This window comes from Malaclemys terrapin, chromosome 4 (genome assembly GCF_027887155.1).
Source record: "Malaclemys terrapin pileata isolate rMalTer1 chromosome 4, rMalTer1.hap1, whole genome shotgun sequence".
NCBI classification, from domain to species: Eukaryota; Metazoa; Chordata; order Testudines; family Emydidae; genus Malaclemys; species Malaclemys terrapin.
The window spans coordinates 115,913,592-115,936,000 of record NC_071508.1 but is presented as its reverse complement, the minus strand read 5'-3'; the positions used below and the strand labels follow the sequence as shown (position 1 = coordinate 115,936,000).

The window sequence follows — 22,409 nt, the reverse complement described above, 5'->3', positions numbered from 1 at the left end:
AGAGAGGCCTTCGTCTTTGGGGAATCTAAGATCGCTCTAACAGATGCTATTTTCTGTACTGCTTTAAGAATTGATTTATCCCAATTTACTAGGAGCCCCAGTGTGTCGAATGTGGACAGCATGGTGGAGTAACTGGATAAATAACAATATAATCATGCCAGCAGGAGCCTGTGATGGGGTGGATTAGGCCTAGAGGCCCCCTATTGGAGGCCTCAGGGTCCTGACACACTCATCTCAGGTCTGTAGTGGTGAAGAGGTCCTCCAAGCAGGCTAGAGTGGCTGCAGGGGAAGCAGCCAATCAGGGCCCAGGAGAACCCTATAAAAAGGAGCCACAGAAGCAGAGAAAGGGCAGTTCCTGCTTGGAGCTGGATAAGAAAACTGCATTTCTGGCTGACTGAAGTGTGGAAGCAGAGAAAAGAACTGACAGAAGGGAACTGTAATGCATGACGTTTGTTAGCAAGAGTCAGGCTAACTGTAACCCTGATAACGCGAGATTTGTAGAAGCGAGGATTGTGTGAGGCGGGTGAGAAAGAGCTGTGTAAGAAGTTATGATGACCTCAGCATAGATAAAGTGTAGAAGACCTTGGGTAGATAAGGTATAGAAAATAATTGTATGTTGGCAAGAGTCAAAACAACTGAGGAAATGAGATATCAAGATGGCCTATGTATAAACAAAAATGCTGCTGTCCCTCATTATTTTTGTAATGAAAGGTATAAATGCTTGCTGTAATTAGTTATCAGTGAGAGACCTGTTTACCTCTCTCCCTCTGCACATGTGAGAGTTAATAAAACATCTGACTTGCTATACCTAAACAAATAGTGAGAACTCAGTTTTTCTCCGACAATTTGGGGGCTCGTCCGGGATGGCAACACCCGCAGAGGCACCGGCAGCTGCTACGGATCGTTCCCCTTCGAACCCCATGGCGCCACAATAGAGGTAGGAGACCTTTTGAAATCTCTATTGGGGTGTCGGAGGAGGACTGTCCGTGGGGCCGTCTGCCCCTGTTGGGCTCACGCCATCCGAACTTATTGACTGTGCAGCAAGGTCAGATGCTGAGCGGCGTAATAGGGGAATTGTTTGCCGCCCCCTGTATGCATATGCTAGGTGCATAAGGTTTGCACCTGTGTTGAGGGGTTGTTACCGCCTCAAGAGGGGTTTTTACCGCCTCAAGTGATGCATCGAGGTACTTGGGAATAGTACCTGGAGGTACTCAGGAGTAGTACCTGGTATAAGGCCTTGGTGTGTGTGTGGTCTGTGTGTGTGTGTGTACACCAGTGTGAATTGAGTGTTACCGGAAGACGCCCAGAGTACTCTGCGAAGTCTTTTGGCTCGTGACCAGAACTACTCTAATGCAAGCCCGGTAACTAGAGGATCTTTTAGGAGATCCGACCCACGGTGGGCTAACTCGGCCTGGCATCGTCCGGCGAGGAGGCTACCTGGGTCTAGGAGTGTGTGAACCCATCTTCCCTCCCCTTTTCCTCTCCGTGTGAGCCACTGACAGTCTGATCATCTCACTGGATGCAACAGAGTAAGCGGCGCCGTCTCTCTGAGACTAGCCGACGCTCTTTGCTGAAGGGAGGTGTAGGAGGGTCGTGGCCATCCTCGTTAGTCTCTCCTGTGTGAATACCCTGTAGGGAGAGATCCTTAGTTTATGTGCCGCTAGCGCGGACAGGGCATCCTCCTCCCTGTGTGTGTGATTGGAAAATGGGTGGGGGACAGTCTAAGGATTCCCTCTCACCCACTAAGGGTACCCCAGCTTATTTCATGTACGTACATTATGGTACTAAAACCTGCAGGTATTTAGAGAATTGGAATCATTACACGCGTGAAAATTCATCTAAACAATGCCCACTAGAAGGTACCTTCAATCTAGATAAGATCATACATCTCAGAGGAGCTTTTAATCACAAAAAAGCCTCTGACACAAATGGGAGCAATTTGTCTATTGAGGAAAGGAACGGGTTAATTTGAAATTCAGCTTGGTCCAGAGATAAAGAGAGAGTTAATCTGCGTTCAAGGTCAAGAATCAATGCAGACCAGACTAAGTATAAAGAAAAACTGCTTTCGGCCCCAGCTGACTGTGAAAAAATATAGACATAGTCAAACCAAAGGCAATACAAGTTAAAGTGCTGAGATTACATTTGCAAAGCTTAACTGTCCAGTGAGATCCAACAGTCTGCCTTTGCGACCCTGGAGCTGGCGTGGTTTGGGGAAGCTGAAGAAGCCACAAGTAGCCGGCCTGGACTGGAGTCACTGAAAAGACGCCCCAGGAGACCTCAGGGTGTAAAAGAACTGCCCTCCCAAGAGAGGAAGCAAGTTGGAGATTGCACAGCACCTTCTCTGAACGTTATACACAGACGTGGCCAGTCTGGACGTACGTGTGTGAGTATGAAAGTGTGTCTACTCTCAGCCGCAGTAAGTCTGAGAACCGGAGAGGGATTTAGCATTCCTCTTTCCACCCCGGCTGACCGGGAAGGGTGTCAGGTGGATCTACCCCAGTCATAGCAGGACTGGGCAATAGAGAAGTTGGAGAAAAGGGAAGAGTTGTGTACTTGATAACTAGAATTGAGCAATTAAGAGCATAGATCATGAACCAGGCAGCAACTCAAACCTACGCCCAGGGCAAGTTGCAAGCCTTGAGACAGGACTTCCAGGCAGAAAAGGAAGCACTGGCTAAGCAAGTACCGGTCCTTCAGGGACTTGTCAGAATTTAACCATTTGTGTTTGCATATGCTGTAAGAGCAGTGTGTTTGCCACAAGAGAAAATTGAATAGTTAAATGCCAATGGGCAATGCGTTTTGCCCAAGTGGCAAGCCTCACGGGGGAGGACTTGGGTAGCCTTGTGAGTAAGAATGTTTAAGAGAAGAGACCAGGAAGGGTGGGGGCTAGTTGAGAAGCCCACCCTCCTATCTAAATTGGTAGTGAAAAAGCTGGTGCCCATGGAAGGGACGGTTCAGCGAGAAAAGCAGGATCGGGCCCAAGCGGGCAGGCAATAGATAGAGAGATTGGAGAACAGGTTGGAAACTTTGAGGGCATAGTGGAAGGAAAGGAGTAAGTAATTATAAGCATGGGGATTTCAAATCCCCAGGATAATAATTGAAATGGTAAAATGTGTGTAAGACAGAGTCTTTGTACCAAGGTGCAAGGCTCTCCTTTCTTCTGCAGAATAAAGCAACTCTTCCTTATCCCTGTCTGGCTGTTATTGGCTCTCAGCTAGGTGGACCCGATATTTTGGTGACAGTTAATGGCGACTCCGGTTAATGAATTTCTGTCTTATACATTTAGGTGTTAGGTGTGTGGATGGAACTGAGCCTCTCATTCGTAATTCCTCAGAGTGGAAGCCATCGCGTGCAATGAAGCTCTGAGGTTGAATTGGGATCCTTCTGTCCCGTCCCCTGTAGCGGTCAGTATTAGTAGAAATTCCTGTAATAGGATCCTATTAGGCCATAATTCCCTCTGTTCTCTGTGTAATTCTCTGTTAGAGTGTCAGCAGGCAGATGGGTGGGTCTCTGGTAAAACTCTCTAAGGATAGCCCTTTGGATTATATGTTAAGTAAATGGCCTTTACCCGGTGTTCAGGAAAGAATAAAGATTTGAATTTGTTTTTGGGTAACAAAATAGCAGATAAAAGATCTGGTAAAAAGAGAGAGAAGGACAGTGCCCCTGGCTCTGTGTGGTCGAACTGTCACTTTACTAGGGGTGCATGGAGATTTTGTAAGCACAAAAGAAACAGTTACACCTTGTGTAGAAATTGATGTGGCTAGTGTTGTGGAAATTGAATTGTGGATAGGATGTGCATTTTCCCCAGAACATGTGCAGTGTATATTGTAGCAGAGGTAAAAGAAATGCAAACCTACCAATATAGGTTGTGTTGTCTTTTTCAGATCACTGGGTGTTTGAAAGCAGGAGTTAGAAGTAAAAGGCAATCAAAAGTCTGGGAAAGTTAATTGTGACTTTTTACATAAGAATTTTTAAGCTGTGGATAGCTTTGGATCTGGAAGCAAGCCAGAAAGCATCTGTATTAATGCAATTTTCTAACTAATAAGGTAGAAGCCACTGAAACCTGGGCTGCCTATGAAACAAATACAAAGAAATATGGGGTAATTCCTCTGTTTTGTCTAAAATCAACAAGAGTATGTGTGTATATAAAGGAAATATTTTAAGCAATGACTGACTACCCAGAAGGGGTAGACCTCTGTTCTTTTGTCTTTCAGATCATCAGAGAAAACGGATGCCAGCTGAACAGCATTCAATGTACCATGCATTTACTGGTACAATAGGAATTATTTTTGTGTTCTTTGTCCTGTCTTGTGGTGTTTGTCTTGTGGCCAGAATTGTTGGGTTTAATATTTTCATAAGACAGTCTAGTTCAAAATTAAATAGAAGGGTTAAATCAAAAAAAGCAGATACTTGTTTTATTCAACTTGGAATACAAAAAGTGTTTGGATAAATCAGGAAAATGTGATATACTAAAGTGTAATACAGTTGCTTAAGTAAGAAAAAAAAAACTTCATTGGCCAGATTTTTTTTTAATTGAAAAAAATTGTTGTTAAAATTTGCATACCAACAGTCTTTGGAAGCAAGGACATGGAAGGTTAACCCACTCCCCATATTGCCCATGGGATCCTTCTGGCTACCTCAGATTTCTAGCCAGAGGGCTGGGGAGGGAGGAAAGCTATTGGACACCTGAGGTTGTACTGAGTGGACTCCTCAAAAGTGGGTGTGCTTGTCCTGGTTTGTTGGTCCAAAGCTCTGTAATAAAGTTATTTTACTGGAAGGGTGTACATGGCATACATTGAATAATAAGACTAATGTACTGTATAATGGCAATGTGTATGTGTTCATTGTTGGGAAAAGGTGTATAAGTGAAGAGTGGAAGTTTCCTTTGTAGGTTAAAAGAAGCCAAGAAGGGGAGAAGGAAAAAGAACGGAATGAGTTAACTGAGAAAAAATAGCTAGCAAGCTCAGTCCAAAGATAAGATGCTGGCACCATCCAAGGACACTGCCCACAGCTAAGACTTGGCTGATAGCCAAGAAAAGGGGGGCCTGAATGTGCCCAAGCAACTATGAGATCTGAAAAACACTGCCAGGCATTAATGAAATGTGTTAGGTTTCTTTTCTCACAGATAAAAGAAGTGCTACCCAAAGACCCTAGCAGCCCTGCCATTCATTGAAACAAGGAGACTGAGTCTACGTAAAGTCTATCAACGAAAGACTGCTTTGGCTCCACACTGGAAAGGCCCTTTCCAAGTCCTGTTAACCACCACCACCACTGTGAAGTGCCAAGGACTACCTGCCTGGACCCATGCTTCTCACTGTAAAAAGACCCCTCCACCTCGGGAGGACTCTCCGACTGATGATAAGCCTATTTCTCCTTCTAGCTCTGCTGTGTCTTCTGGACAGCAGGAAAAAGAGAGAAGAAAAAAAAAAAAAAAAAAAAAGACAAGGTGAAGTGCTAGTAACCTCTCCCTTGTCCACTGACAGACCTACTGTGCCTCTGGATTTTTCTAGAAGAAGCAAAACCATTACAGGGTGATGTGCTAGTAACCTCTCCCCTGTATGATGCTAAACCACACTGTTTCAGGAAAAGAGAAGAAGGAACACTTGCTTCATTGAAACCACAAAGTCCAGGGATTCCTGACTACAAGAGACATTAAGAACTGACCCTGGTGAAGAAACAAAGAATTATACACTGGCAGGAAGAAACTTGTGGGACCCATGCTTGGGAATGTGGTATAGTACTACACCAAAAAGAAATGTATTAGGATATCAATGAACTGTGATTAACACTACACTAGGGACTGTTAAATTTTCATTACCCTTATCCAGTTTCCAGATTACCTCTACATACCCAAATTGCTCACAGGGGGCTGCCATTAGATTAGCACAACAGAGGGCTTGGGTTATTTCTTCTAGAAAGAAGAGAGACTTGACCGGATCCCTGTGGGATGGGGCCAATAATGCAGTAGCAGTCTGGAATATTTTTAAGAACCAGGAACATGATGAGAAATTGGGCCAACTAGAGAAGGCCATAGGCCTTGTTTCTGGAGCACAACTAACCCAGGTACAGGCTGGAGTTGGTGAGTTACATGTTATTTCTGCCCTTAGTTCAATGACCCAGAAGTTGCTGACAGAGATGGTATTGAATATCACTGAGGCTGGGAAGGCATTGCAGTGGGATCTAGCATGCTCAGAGATTCAGGATTTCTTGAATGACCAGCTAATGGCCATTCGGAATGATCTAGAGCACCAGGCTTGGCCCACTGCCCTTACAGACACGTTAGGAGTACCATCTGATCTGTGGCCATGGAGACATACTTGGAAACTTTCTGGGTGGAAGTGTGGACGTTCTCAGTGCTCCTTCCAAGCATATGGACCGGTTCAGGGGGTGTGGGCTCCCACATACCGAATCCTGCTGGGTCCATGGGGAGGATGCATGTGGGATTGGGTAATTCACCGAGACATCTGGGAAATTAGACCTCCTGGTATGCCCAATCGATTTTTAGTCAGTGCTCCTGGGATTACATCTGACATTTGGGTGGGGTTAGGGAGTCAATGGACATTTTGGCCGTTACAACCCCCACAGCTTCAGTGTATCCGTAAACTGAAGCCAGGAGAAGTTGTTACTCTTCATGACTACATTTGCTGGGAGGGTAGGGGACAAGGAACTACCCTGACAGGACACTTATTTTTTTAAGCTAATGATAGCTGTGTGTATGTTAAAGCCACTACATTGCAAGACATACATTTTAATCTCACTACCACTGCAGGCAATCATATCATTTATTGGCCTGCAGATAGAGTTTTTCAAGTAGCCCTTAGGTTCCAGATACCCTTTAATTGGACTAGCTTACTATCTGATAGATTTCAAAATTTGCTTTCATTGTTACCTGAGATTCAGAAAATCTGAGGTACAAGGGCAAATTCACATGCTTCAAAATGTATATTAAGTAGAAAAGTATGCCTTTCACACTGCTTATAGAGTAGCTACCTTATGTACTAAATATGATGTATTGTGCTTTATGACAAAGGCTGTACAACAACCCCATTATAGTATTGCTATGGGAATGTTATTGCTTGTATTGTTATTAGTTAGCTTAGGATTATGTTATTGTTGTTGTAAAAGACGTAATAATAGTAATACCTTTCATGTTCATGCTAATCATGCATTGTCATTGCATCCAATCAAAACCCCTAAGGTTGAAGCATCTGATTTAGAATCAGAAGTCCAGGACTTGATGCAAATAGAGATTTGAGAATGTTTGTTGTACTAGAAGTACAAAAGGGGGGGTTGTGGAAGCAGAGAAAAGAACTGACAGAAGGGAACTGTAATGCATGACGTTTGTTAGCAAGAGTCAGGCTAACTGTAACCCTGATAACGCGAGATTTGTAGAAGCGAGGATTGTGTGAGGCGGGTGAGAGAGAGCTGTGTAAGAAGTTATGATGACCTCAGCATAGATAAAGTGTAGAAGACCTTGGGTAGATAAGGTATAGAAAATAATTGTATGTTGGCAAGAGTCAAAACAACTGAGGAAATGAGATATCAAGATGGCCTATGTATAAACAAAAATGCTGCTGTCCCTCATTATTTTTGTAATGAAAGGTATAAATGCTTGCTGTAATTAATCAGTGAGAGACCTGTTTACCTCTCTCCCTCTGCACATGTGAGAGTTAATAAAACATCTGACTTGCTATACCTAAACAAATAGTGAGAACTCAGTTTTTCTCCGACAGAAGGAACTGCAGCACAATGGACAGCTAAGTGGGGGCAGAGACTGGGGTAACAAGAGGCTCCTGGATGGCTGCTAGGACTGAGCCAAAGACAGTTTGCTAGCAGGGACCGGGGGAGCAATGAAGGAGCTCCTGGTTGACTGCGGACCTTGAGTAGGGACTGAGCCTGGGGAGTGCCGCAGGAAGATAATGTCTCCAGGGAGGAAGCCCTGGGGATACAGTCCCATACCAGGGCTGGACTGGCTTAAAGACCACAGACACACCAAACCAGAGGGGGTGTTCATGAGAGATGGGTGCTGACCCCATTACATTTGGTACAAGAAGTGGGGAATCTTAAGACTGACCCCTGATTGACAAGGGGCACAATTATGGAGGAGGTGATCCACCTGTTGGTGGCAGGCAGTACAGCAGCAGCAAGAGCAGTAGCCGCATCCCTAGACCCTGCTGATGCAATTAATAGAGAACCTGCGGCAGCAACAGGAGGCCCAATTTGCGGCTCAGCAACGCTGATAGGAGATCCAGGCCGACCAGTAGGAGTGGATACAGAGGCAGTTGAGTCACACCAGTTGAGAACCCAGTTGGTGATGGAACCGGTGGTCAGTTGGCTCTAGGCCCAGCAAAGCTTGGACCAGATGATAACCCCAAAGGCTTTTCTCCAGACCTTTGAGTGGGTAGCAAGGGCAGCAGACTGGAAAGAATCAACTTGGGCAGCCCGCATAGTACCATTCCTGACAGGTGAGGCACAAGCAGCTTATCATGCGGTAAGCAATGTGCAGGCGAGTTCCTACCCTGTGGTGAAGGCAGCCATTTTGGATTGGCTAAAGCTGACTCCAGAAGCGTACAACCACTAGTTTTAGAAGGAATCATTCCCAGGAGACCAGCTCAGTGGAGAAGCTCCGGGATCAGGTGGTCCTAGAACATTTCCTGAAGGTCCTACCAGGAGGTGCACAGAGCTGGGTAAGGCGTTTCTAGCTGGCCTCAGTGGGTGAAGCAGTCGAGCAAGCTGAGGCCTACTCTGAGGCTGAAGGAGAGGAACAGCCCAAGCTGTATGGTAAGCTGAGAGGGGTTCACCATGGGGTGACTCCAGGAGGCTTGCAAGGGGGAAAGATCCCAAGGATTCTAGACTCAAGGGGTGCACCACAATAACAAGGGGTCCAGGGAAGCCTGTAACCTATGTGAGGTACTATTGGGAAGGAGCTAGGAGACCCAGTAGTCTGCTACAGGTGTGGCCAGCCTGGGCACATTAAAAGGCACTGCCCAGTAGTGGAATGTGACTACCTGAACTGTTGTTACAGTGGAATAATCCGTGGGGGTCTACTTTGAAGGTCAGGGTGGTCCCATCATGGGTAGCAACAATCAGGATGGGAGGAACTGTAGTTAAGGGTCTGATAGACTCAAGGCGTTGGTCTCTTTCCGAACCAAGGTGTACCAAGTGAGGGCAACTAGGCTGGACAGACACCTCCCACTACATGTCTCCTGTGTACATGCGGGGGACCCAAGTCTACCCCATGGCAGAAGTTGGGCTGGAGGTACAGGGCTGGAGAGCTCAACTGTGTGTCAGCATGATCAAGGACTTGCCATGGGCTGTAATTTAGGGAAGAGACTGGGTAGGCTACTCAGCCCTCATGTGGAAAGGACCAGGACAGCAACCCAGGACCGAGAGTGTCTGGGCCCAGCTGAGAAAGAATGCAGAGGGGCTAGGAGCCATGGTAAGGAGATCTCCGAAAGGAGCCCGGAGACGAGACCAGAATACCCCAGATGTGAGAGACCAACTGAGAAAGTACCAACAAGAGTTGGATGAGGCTAACATCTCCACACAAAGTTATTAGCCAGTTGGTCCAGGTAGAGCAGGAATTGGTCTAGGTACAGGTGGAAGCCAAGGGACAGAGGGAACAATGCTTGGCTCTGCAGGAAGCATTGGCCCAGGCTCAGAGGGAGAAGGCACAGCAAGGTAAAGCAGGGACCCAGACAGAGTTCAGGGTCCAGAAGTATACTGTGAGTACTCGGGCTAAAATACCCAGTGTGCGAACTAGCACAGAGGTCCAGACAGATTTGCCCCAGCTGGGACAGGAGAAAGAGAAGGGCTGGGCTAGAGACTGGACCGCTCTTAGGAGGGAGCTCATAGAGCCTATCTGCATTAGGAAGGGAATAGTGCAAGTAGGCTTTATGAGAGGATGACCTGGTGAAACAACTGGGTCTGGATCCAGCAGAAAAGGAACTGGAAGATCTCAAGTTCAAAAATGAGCAGCTGACCAAAGAGCTCTAGTTCACCATGGAGGAAAAAGAGCATTTGCTCCACATAGTGTACGATTATGAAACCCAGGCTCAGCATACAGAGACCCCATAGACCAGGAGGCAAAAGTGAGTGAAGGGACCATGAACATGCTCTCCAGATAAGAAAGACCTGGGAGAATAGACTCTGGACACCAGGGCAAAGCCTGGCTAGAAGCTCTCCAGGCAGTGAGGTCTAGAGGAGAGAGCCCTGACTGAAGGGGGCAAGGACTAATACAGACTCAAGGTGAAGAGGCCCGAGAGAAAAGGACCCTAGTTGATCAGGGCACAGAGAGACTATAAGAGCCCTCCAGACAGAGAAGTCTGGGAGGTGGAAGACCCTGCCCATGTGAGGCAAAGTGGAGTAAAACAAGAGTACCCTCTACGGAACTACCACCCCAATCCTATAGGGGGGCAGGGTGGGATGTAATGGGGTGGACTAGACCCAGAGGCACCCTGTTGGAGGTCTCAGGGTCCTGCCACACTTGTTTCTGCTAAGGAGCAGTGGAGAGGTCCTCCAAGCAGGCTAGAGTGGCTGCAGGGGAAGCAGCCAATCAGGGCCCAGAAGGGCCCTATAAAAAGGAACTACAGAGCCAGGCCAGTTCCAGCTTGGAGCTGGAGAAGAAAGGACTGCATGCCTGGCTGAGGGAACAGCAGTAAAACGAACAGCAAAGTGGGGGCGGGGACTGGGTCAGCGAGAGGCTCCTGGGTGGCTGCTAGAATGGAGCCAAAGACAGTTTGCTAGCAGGGACTGGGGAAGTAATGAAGGAGCTCCTGGCTGACTGCGGACCCTGAGTAGGGACTGAGCCGGGGAGTGCCACAGGAAGATAATGTCTCCAGGGAGGAACCCCTGGGGATATGGCTTCATACCAGGGCTGGACTGTTTTAAAGACCACAGACACACCCACCTGGAGAGGGCACTCGCGAGAGGTGGGTGCCAATCCCATTACACTGCCCCAGAAATCACAAATTCTGCATGAAAAAAAAAATTCTGTGGGGAACATTAATTCTATGTAAATTCTGCATTGTGCAGTGGTGCAGAATTCTAGCAGGAGTAAAATGGCATTGTTAATCAGCAGAGCCACTCTGGCAGGGGCCACTGATACAATGTCCACCAGCTTGTGAGAACTTTCACACACCTCCTCTGCCTGACTGTCAAGAACAGAGGCCACTCTTCTCAATAGATCTTGATAAGCTCTGTGATCCTCCGGTGGTGGTTAATCTCTTGCCACCTCACCTGGTCAAGGAAGCAGATGCAAAAGGATTCTGAGGTGGTGGCTGCTCTATGTCTTGTGGTGGAGAAGCAGCCCAAGTGACTTCTGGATGCTCAGTACCAATCTTGGTATTGGTGAATGATGTCCACAGTGTTGATGCCCCTGGCCTGCCATTGAGGACAGTAAATGAGACAGCTGAGGAGAGACTCTTGTGGGAGGAAAGACATCCCACAGTATCCAAAATGGCCAGTAATATAGGCCTGGAACCCATCCTTGACCGAGCCATTGCCCCTGAGCAGGAGGCCAGTGCTGTGACTGCTGCATGACCCATGGTCTCCGATGGAGCATATGTTCCCCATCTTGAACATGACAAAGACAAACACACCTCTGAGTCTGAAGAAGAGTCCAATACCTTTGACAACAGAAGGGGCAGAACCAGTTTGGACTTGAGATAGGTAGCCAGAACCTGATGACAGCAGTATTAGGGATATAATTGGAGACTTCCTCTTAACTGCACCAGCTTTTGTGGAAGTTTGGGAGGTAACGGTATTGTTGGTTCCTGACATGGTGAGGTAGGAGCTTCAGGAATCAGTACCAATTGTAAACCTTCCCGTACTGCCAGGGATACTGGCACTGATAGGCTTAGTGGGTCCCTTGCAGCTGCACACTCCTCCAGGGTGACTGAGTGTGGCAACAACTGATGACCCTGATGCAATGATCTTTTAGAGGATGGTCTTGACAGACCTGGCACAGGTTCCAGAGGCAGCGATCCCTTCTTCTTAACTGATAAGTTCTCTAGGGAGAGCCCCTCTCTCTCTCAAATGTCTCGTAGAGTCTCTGCCTCTACCTGGCTTTAGTACTGACAAACTCAGCTGAGGTACCAAACCTGAGGAGGGTCTATGCCTTTTCTTGGGCATTGGCAAAAGGGATCGAGGCGCTGCAGCTATCTCCAATTGGGCGCCTCCATGCATGAGGTGCTTTCCCAATGTGATGATTCTGATAGAGCGCAAAGTGCTACCTCCATAAGTAAACACCTGAGCCTTGCTGTTCTTTCCTTCTTTGAGCGAGACTTAAATCCTTTGCAAATGTGACATCTGACACTGATGTGGAATTCTCCCAAATATTTAAAGAAGGCCAGGTGTGGGTCACTGACTGGCATAGGCTTACTGCAAGACTGGCAAGACTTAAACTCCCAATGAGTGAGGCATCGTTCCAGTACCGATCCCAGTACCGAAAGATAAAATTTAATCAAAAAAGACCTAAAACTAAAACAAGTACTAAAAACCAGCTAAACTAACCTCAACTAACTAATTTCTAACAGTAAGAGGGTATATGTACCAAGGAGTGAGGGAAGATCTTGTCACAACAAATTTGACTCCATTCCGACAACCTCACGGGAGGTCAGAAAGAACTGAAGGAGGTTGGGGTGTGTGTGTGTACGCGCTCTACTCTTATACTTACACACTACAGTGCATGATGGCAGGGGGCACTCAAGCTCCCCTGACAGGTACTGTTGAGGAAAAAAGGTTTTTGACAATCGCGCACAGTGGAATGGACATGTGCAAGCACGCAAAGAACACCTCATTATTGCTCTCCTACCAGTATATCTCCTCTTTCATCCACCCTTGCCCCTCCCCTAACCTCCAACCACAGGCAGACAGGATGCATGAAAAATACCAGAAATAAATTAAAGTCACATGTCAAGAGCTGGAAGTCAGGGCCTGATCCAAATTCCACTAAAGTCACTTTCCATTGCTTTATTGGATTTTAGATCAATCCCTCAGAGCACAAGAATAAGGAGTTACAGCACCGGATACTTGTTTGAAACCAACTGCATAAGGTGTGGAGTTGCATCCATAAAAATAAGAAATTGTGATATGCTACTCTAGTTCTGAGATAATATTTAAACTTCATATCCCCATTTTCTTTACTATCCCCCAACACAAACCAAAGGACTCCATCCCATACTATTAAACATACATTTAGCCCCAGTGATCCAGGCCTTAGTGACTGTCAGGTTGAATAATTACAACTCACTATACCTTGATATAAGTATTCTGACTTTACCAAGGCTTTGTTTAGAAATTGAGTGCACAACTAGTACACTGTTTTTCTTTCTATACCCATAGACATTGCCCCAATTCAACAGTACCTTGAACACTGGAAGCTAGGGGAATTGTTAATGGACACTTATCTCTGTGGTTGTCAGTTTAAATACATAGCTGTAATTGACAATAACCAAAATTTGCTAGCAAAAGATGGTGTTCAGTGGTCTATATGAAATAATAATGGAAAAAGAGAAGTGACAATCTGTGGCTAGTTCCTAGAAAATGGATGTTCAGTTCATAACACACACAAAATAACTCAAAAGCAGCCTTTTCAGTAGAGAGGACAAGGAGTGATTTTACCATGAAGCCTGCGCTCCTCTTCCAATATCAGAAGTAGTCTGTTGAGAGCAGAGTCAAGGCAGATTTGTAGGTCCATGTGGGAGAAGTTTGCCCTTCTGCTGCTCAATTTGTGCCCACTCTGTGGATGCATAAGGGACTTTACTCTCTGTCAATCTGGCACCTTCCAGCAGCACTAAACTGACTGCAGAAAGAAGTTCAAGAATAAAGTTGAACTGTGCTCCTTTGGAAAGCTGACAAGACTCCACCTCCAACAGCCAGATCTTTAGGTCCAGAGGTCAGAGGGAAAAAATGATGATACTCTACAAAGTGCACCTCACAATCTAAGAGTAGTTGGATCTTTCTGTTAAAATGTCTGAAGTAAAATGAAATTACATCTGGCATCCTTAGGTTTCAAAGTTAACACCACATTTGGAATCCTTGACCCCAGCATCAACATTCTACTGAATGGGGCAGTTCACACTTTTCAGAGTTATTGTTTCTGACTGTTTACAGACAGTTCTGCTCTCGGCCATGTGTGGAAAGTTTAATTTACAACAATAGAGATTACAAACTACTTACAAAAATGAATACAAAGAAATTTTGCTGAACCAGATAAGGGTATTCTGCTGTTTCACTTCATACCAGCTCAATTCAACACGTTTAGGACTCCAAATAAGGGTGAATTAAGATTGAAAACTTGTTCCTTTTATAGGAGGGTAAATGCCAATATGGCCAGCAGTTCTAGCACTCACATACTATGCGGGTAGTAAGACTAGCAAGTCCTCCAATAAATATCCCTCAAATTATATTTCATCAAAATAATTCAGCATTAAAACAAATGTAATGATTGAAAACTTTGATGCATAATGTATATGCTAATTCTTGGAAAGATGAAAGCATTCCAGCTCACAGCCTGAAAGTTTTCAGTAAAGATAATTGCCTCAGGATTTATTTAAACACATGTTGCTTCTTGGGATTTCGATGGACACTAACACATAGGCTGGGAATGTCCTACAGTAATAGTCCCAACAGTGCCACAGTCCAATGACAGTCACTGTGACTCTTCCACTTACACTGTCCTCATCTACCTAAACTGATATAGCCTCAGATTGCCAGATGCTGGGAATGGGTGGTAGAGGAAGGTTCATGTGATAACTGCACTGTTCTGTTCATTCCCGCTGAAGCATCTGGCACTGGCCACTGTTGGCAGACAAGATATTGGGCTAGATCAGGGATTGGCAACCTTTGGTATGTGGCTCGCCAGGGTAAGCACCCTGCCAGGCCGGGCCGGTTTGTTTACCTGCCGTGTTCGCAGGTTCGGCCGATCGTGGCTCCCACCGCCCCCATTGTCCTGGAGCAGCGAACCACGGCCAGTGGGAGCCGCGATCGGCTGAACCTGAGGACGTGGCAGGTAAACAAACTGGCCCGGCCCGCCAGGGTGCTTATCCTGGCAAGCCGCATGCCAAAGGTTGCCGATGCCTGGGCTAGATGGACCATTGGTTTGACCCAATATGGCTATAGTTATATTCTTATATGCCATTTGTGGTAACCAAATACCTATGTTGTCATGAAAACTTCCCTATTTCAGAGGAGATGCATGTGAAAGTATGGACAAAATAAGACCCATCATAAATCTTTAATTAAAACTTGAAGTTTTCTGGAAATTCAGAAATTCTGGTTAACTATTGAGGAAAAAATGCAGCTCTTTTGCGCTTCCTAGTTTAGGCTAAAATGTGGCCTGGAAATGACAGGACAGCATGAAGCATTCCATTCTCATAGAATTTGAGATTTGGTTAAAAGAAGGAAGTACCAGAAAATATCAGATGCATCCTAAAGCATCTCTCTGGTTAACTAACAGCTCACAGTGGAGAATCTTTCTATTCATGAGATTTCCAGCCAGATTTTTCAGTTAAACTTCTGTTCATGGTGAGTTTGGTATGCTTTGCTGAGGTGAACAGAACCTCCAGAATCTTCTGAGGTTTACCATTGCTAATGACTGGCAAGGGATTACCTACATGATGGCATCAGGAGCTGGGGAAGAAGCATACATGGATATTAAGTAGCAATATTTGTTGTAGGGGCTGAGCAGGAAAATATAAAAAGGGAAAAACTTCAGAATTACTGTTTCATCCTATTGTTACATCCATGTCTCGTTTACATAGCAGATGACTCTTCTCTACTGCTTTCAACATCCTACTCCAATCACCTTCCCTCCAGGTAAGTAATTTGCTTCAGTGATTATAAAGCAAGCTAGGCTGCTAACATTATGCATTAACAACAGCAGAACAATTTTATTATCTAAATAATTACCAAAATACTAAAATGGTTTGTTTTTAGTTATATAATGTTGTCATATGTGTCTGAGCCAGAAAGCTAGTAGAATTACCTGGCTTGACCTTATTTTTAAGCTTCCAGAAGTTTCTCTCAAATCAAGGCATTCCGCAAAATCTTAAAAAGAACCCAAACCAAAACCTGTTGTTGTTGGCTAGAACCAACATCCCTTCTCCACCCCTCAAAAATAATTAAACTAAAAATTATGCTAGTACTGTAACTTGTGTGTGACAGCATCAGAGAAGCATCAAGTGCTCAGTACAGTTTATTTTTCTGAAAGGAAAAAGAGGGTGTGATCCCGTGTAGTCATTTTAGAGTCAATCAGATGTGAAAGGTCTCTTTTCCTAACTGGTTTTCTTAAGTTTCTCTTTAGACTCATACAAAACTGTCAGAAAAAAATAAATCATGAGTAACTCAACAATGTTTTTATAGTCTGTCTTTCTAAAATGTTCATTTTTTGTCCATTTCTTAAAAATTCCTAAATGACATGCATCTCAGCACTGCTATTGCCTACTCTTCCAAGACCCCGACCAGAAGCTTCACACTCAAAGAATCAGAGCCAGTGTAGAAATTCAAAAGGATTTCTAGTTTCATCCTTATATCTAACTCTAAATCCACTGCACTGACACCTACTCTGCAGGCGAGGGGACTTGGGTGACCTCTTCTGGTGTTACAGCATCACAGAGGTGTAGGACTAGAAGGGACCTCCATAGGTCATCTAGTCCAGTCCAGTCCCCTGCACTCAAGGCAGGACTACAGAATAACTAGACCAGTGGTTCTCAAACTTTTTGTATTGGCAACCCCTTTCAGACAGACTTAGCATCACTTTGCCACCCTTACTTCTGCACTGCTGCTGGCAGCAATGCTGACTTCAGAGCTGAGTGGCTCTGAAAGCAGTGCCGCTGCCCGCAACAGCGCATAAGTAAGGGTGGCAATGGGGCACAGGCAGAGGCAGCACTGGGGGAGCAGGGCTTGTGGTGGCTATAGCCACCCCAAAATTTGCCTTAGCTCCCCTATAGCCATCCCTCTAAGCGCAAAGGTCAAATGTTATGCTGAAATAAGGGTGGAAGGTATGGCATTGCCACCTTTACTTCTGTAGTTCTCCACTGCTACTGGCAGTGGCGTTGCCTTCAGAGCTGGGTACGTGCACAGCAGCTGCCGCTCTCCGGCCACCCAGCTCTGAAGGTAGCACCTGCCACCGGCAGCAGTGTGGATGTAAAGGTGGCAATGGGGTGCTAATAAGCCTGCTGTGAAAAGTGATATTTGTATATTTGTTAATATCACTTTTCACAGCAGACTTACTAGCACCCCATTGCCACCCTTACTTCTGCTCTGCTGCTGGCGGTGGTGCTGCCTTCAGAGCTGGGAGGCTGTGAAAAGTGATATTAACAAACATACAAATATCAGTATGTTTGTTAATATCACTTTTCACAAATGGGCACAAGCCCTGCTCCCCCAGTGCTGCCTCTGCCTGTGTGTCTGATTGTTAAACTATAAATTACTTTTTTTTGCTGATCGCAGTGTTCTGATTGTCTGCGGTTTAATGCAGCTCTTCAGCTGCTGAACAATCAAGCCCTCTAATGTTGACTCAGCCCCACCTTTTTAGTCTCAAGACAATAAACCTGCACACGCAAGACTACAATCCCCAGAGTCCAATTTCATTAAAGTGGTGATAATCCAAATATATATTTTGTTTAAAATCTTTTATGTACTTGAAAACTGTTATGCCCCCACTCAGTCTTCTCTTTTCCAGACTAAACAAACCCAATATTTTGATTCTTTCCTCATAGGTCATGTTTTCTAAACCTTTAATCATTTTTGTTGCTCTCCTCTAGACTTTCTCCAATTTGTCCATATCTTTGACAAACTGCATAACCTGTAACTATCTAGTCTGCTCAGAGTGACTGACTCAGTGTATGTGGGTAAAAGGGCAATGCATTCTATGTCTACCCATTACTACAATGCTCCCAGGCTGGCTTCAAGAACAGAAACGTAGGGGTTGCTGGGATCTCCCAATGGTTAACTCACATTATATGACCAAGAGGGGTTAATCCATTTTGCCATCATGTAGGTATCACAATATGTTCTCCATAGACTTGCTTGTACAGTGCATTAACTACCAGTGCACAGTCCCTTCAAGATTTGAGTTAACTATATTTTGCCATCAAAATATGGTGATGTTTGGAAGAAGGAAGCACTCTGAAGACCTAAGTGTGACACTCCATACCCTGAAATAGCACCCTGTAACCCACGTATTCATCATTGATATATCATTGTGATATTTCCTACAAAGCATGCTATGTAAGATATCATATGAAAAGTCATGATCTGCTGAAACCCTTTGTTCTGTCTAAATACATATATCATAGTGCAGCGGTTCTCAAACTTTAGGAACCTGAGGAACCCCATTTTTATTTAAATTTTTTTGTGGACTCCCAAATCCCCCACTCAGCCCCAGGTCCCACCTCCACTCCATCCCTTCCCCCAAGGCCTCACCCCTGTCCACCTCTTCCCACTCCCTCTCCACTCCTGACCCTCCTCTTTCCCCCCCGAGTGTGCCCCATCCCCGCTCCTCCCTCTCCCTCCCAGCACCTCCGGCCTGTCCTCTGAGTGTCAAATTGGTTATCTGCTTAGGTATCTTTCCTGGACTTCTTTGATGCGGAAAACCCAGGGAGCCACAGTTACAAAAAATGATTTCTTCCATCTATAACTAGCCAAAAGACTGCACCCAATCATATTAAACAGAGATTTAGCCACAGTGATCCAGGCCTTAAAGTCTGTCAGACTGAACAATTACAACTCGCTCCATCTAAATATTAGCACTCTAGTGTTAAAAAAAGGTACAGTTAATCTACAGTGCAGCATCCTGCTTCCTCAGCAACATCATCATACTGCTCATATCACTACACTGGCTTCCAATAGAATACTGGATCAAATTCCGGGTCTCCTGATTAACTGTCAAGGTCCTCTATGATACTGGCCCAAGATTACCTCAGAGTGCACTTCCCTTTCATTATGACAATGACTGCTGGAGAAACATTGAGAGGGGAAACCATCACACCATCAGCTTCCCAAATGACACTTGTGAGAACAGGAATAGGGGCCCTCCGAGTTATAGGGCCAAAGCTTTGGAATTCATTACCAGAGACCAGAATGACCAGGGCTGGCTCCAGCTTGTCAAGCAGATGCTTGGGGCGGCCGCTCCGGAGAGGGGCGGCACGTCCAGGTATTCGGCGGCAATTTGGCGGACGGTCCCTCACTCCGCCTGGGAGCAAAGGACCTCCCGCCGAATTGCCGCCACAGATCATGATCACGGCTTTTTTTTTGTTTGTTTTGGCTGCTTGGGGCGGCCAAAACCCTGGAGCCGGCCCCGAGAATGACAACTATGTAACTGCCTGCAGCAAAGCAAAGCGTGAAACTTATTTCTTTGACTTCAGAGATAGAATTCTGACCAGTTAAGAAGAGGAGAAAAGAAGAAAGGAGGAATAAACAGGTGATAACAAGAAGGAAGAAAGAGAGACATAGTATGGGAAGGAAGGGAGAGGAACAAGAGAAGGAAAATTGGATGATTGGCCTTTGTGTTTTAACCAAGATTATTCTCTCCTGGGAGTTTTTTTCTCTTACTTAATTGGCTTCTCAGAGTTGGTAAGACAACTCCCACCTGTTCATGCTCTCTGTATGTGTGTATATATATCTCCTCAATATATGTTCCATTCTATATGCATCCGAAGAAGTGGGCTGTAGTCCACGAAAGCTTATGCTCTAATAAATTTGTTAGTCTCTAAGGTGCCACAAGTACTCCTGTTCTCTCTCCTGGGAGGTGCTCAGATACTGAAAGTCTTACATAAGGTACCCATCACTACAGTATATATAGCTTCATACCTCAAATTATTTAAGAGACTGAACTAAACAGAACAAAATACAAGCCAAGGATTGTCACAGACACCCTATGATATTTGCTAGACAGAGTATCTTATCTTCTGCTATAAAAGGCTGGAATAATCTGCCCGTGTGGGCTGAGCACCAAAACTGGCATTAACTACGGCATATTTTCCTGTAGCCAGCCATATTATGTCGCTTTTCCCCCTCATCACCTTTACTAGGAATCTGATGCAAGACAGCCACAGATATTATCAGGCTCCTATTTCTTCTGTTGATTCAAACTTCTCCACACTCCTCTTTAATTAAAAAGACAGTTGTGAAGCTAAAAATATGTGAGTTTCTTTTAGAGGATTCAATGTTTGTTTTCCACAGAGGTCAGAAGATATCATGTATATATAAATATTGTAGATCCTACTCAGAACAAACAGCTTACACACGCTGAGCATAAAGTTACTTTGTTTTTCAGGCAAAGGATAGCATTTTTGTTTTACTACTTTTACATCAAAGCTCCTTGGTTTGCAATTTGCTGCTGAACCAGGCTTTAGGATTGTGACAGGGCAATGTCCCAATCTTCTGCTTTATTTACAAAGACTATTCAGAGACCTACAATTGCTAAACATCACCCTATAGTTTATTTACATTGCTCCTCCCGTCACCTTTTTGATTCATAGACCACATCATCTACAGCATCAGTTTCTCCTCTGCCAAGGAGAAGAGGGAAGGTCTTTGCCCCAGAAATCTTTTTGGTTTTGGCTCTCCTAGCATGCCTGTCCCCCCACGCCTAGAACTTCCTTCCTGTGTCTTCTTTTAGCCTCTGTGTTAATGGGCTAATTACCTCTTGAATTCTCCCCAGCCCATTCTAATTAGGTTGGGGGGAGTAAATTGGTGTTTAAGTGTTCAGAGTGCTGGCTCAGCTGTTGGTTCCCAGGCCTCTGTCACAAGGATACAAACTAAAGGATGTCTCAACAAGGACTGGTAGAGGTTTATGTAGTTTGTCACCTTTAGCTCAGTGGCCAAATGTGATCCAGTTCAAGAGTAAATAAAACTTTTTACTATTGGCTGGCTGTGCAGTGGTCTATGTGAAATGAGTGACAGGCTTCAGTCCAGTTCCCAGCCCACACCACTAAAAATACAATTGCAATTGTGAGATCAGATGGTAGAAAAGCCTATAAGGGGAAGCAGCAGGAGTTACAAGGCCTAGACAAAGCACTAGAAAAATGCTGTAGGAAACAAATCTTAATGGGATGGACTAGATAACCCGATAAGACTTTTCTTTATCTAATTTCTAAGGGCCAGTCCTGGCACAGGGATAAATAAGCCCCTCTCTTCTGTCTTCCAACTGGCCACTCATTGCCTTTCCCCTAATAGGCTGTGCTAGGAGAGATGGAAAGTGAGCTGAGATTAACCACTTGTCCTGAGGACCAGTAGCACCCTTTGTAGACATAATAAAAATTTCTACCTCATACCCAATCCCTGTAAACCACCAAATCCATTTATGCTTTTGTTTTAATGTTAAGTGTCAGGATGCATAAGCATATTCCAAACAGCCCATATAATTATTGCCTATGGAGACATATCTTATAACATTTGCAGCAACACAGGGGGTCTGGAAGGGTGCCAGAGTCAGTATCAGCTGTTTCCTAATCCTGACTTTTTATTTTTTGGACAAATTTGTTACAGAAACAAAAGCATGTTCTTTTATTCTGGAGCTCCAAGGTGCAACTCCTCCCTCCATTTCCTGATAATGTGTTCTTTCTCACTTCATCCAGTTTTGGCATTTTCTCAGGCACAATTTTTAGTTCCCTGTACAGTAATTTCCTGGGTGGGGAGTGTTTTTACCATCTTCTTTTATCTATCTCAATCTCCCAAACTGTCCAGCAAAACCAGAGAGAGAGAGACTGAATCCGTGCTGAGAATTTTAGCCTCCAGTCATGTGTCTAGGCAGAAAAATGGTTCAGAGGTGCTACTTACACAGCATCCAGCTTCGTCCCATTGAAAGCGTGGCCTTGGACCCTAGTGAAGCCATTATTGTAGAGTTTGCTGCAAACAAATAAATGAAATTAACCGTTTTTACAGTACTAGCTAGATTCCTGGAGAACTATGCTTTGTCTTTCCCCAGCCAGCAGCATATCAGATGGACTAATTTTAATCTCTTGAAGATATAATATAACATAAGGGCTAATGGATGCTTAGCAGCATTCTTGACTACTGAGCACAGAAGAATGCCAGGCACCACTTGCAACTTGCACTAACTTTTACTTTCTTCCCAAGAAAGGCAAGGTAGTTCTATTACCCACCTCAGACTTGCCCAGAAACATTAAATGAGCTCCCATGGGTTTCCAGTTGAAACAATAACTTACTGTAACTGTAGTTCTTCAAGCTATGATGCGCATGTGTATTCCACGTAGGTGCATGTGCACAGAGCTCACTGGAGCAGGAGAATTTGCCTAGCAGTACTCGTCGGGGGTTAGTGCTGTGCCTCATGGCCATAGCACCTCTCATGGCTTTATGAAGTGGCACCGCCCCGACCACTCTCCGTTTCTTCGCACCAAATACCAAGAGATGAAACTCCGACGCAGAGAGAATAGAGGGTC

General features: G+C 45.0%; 1 protein-coding gene across 7 annotated transcripts in view; it reads right to left on the bottom strand.

The window, feature by feature from the left end:
• TSHR (thyroid stimulating hormone receptor) overlaps positions 1-22,409 on the bottom strand; it is a 238,602-nt gene that overhangs the window by 39,170 nt on the left and 177,023 nt on the right. For 6 of the 7 annotated variants that reach the window (XM_054024860.1, XM_054024861.1, XM_054024855.1 and 3 more), the window contains one exon: positions 21,787-21,855. The exons of the other annotated variant lie outside the window; for it this stretch is intronic. In XM_054024860.1, the coding sequence (XP_053880835.1) occupies positions 21,787-21,855 (69 nt within the window). The remainder of the gene's footprint in view (positions 1-21,786; positions 21,856-22,409) is intronic. 7 annotated transcript variants of the gene reach the window in all.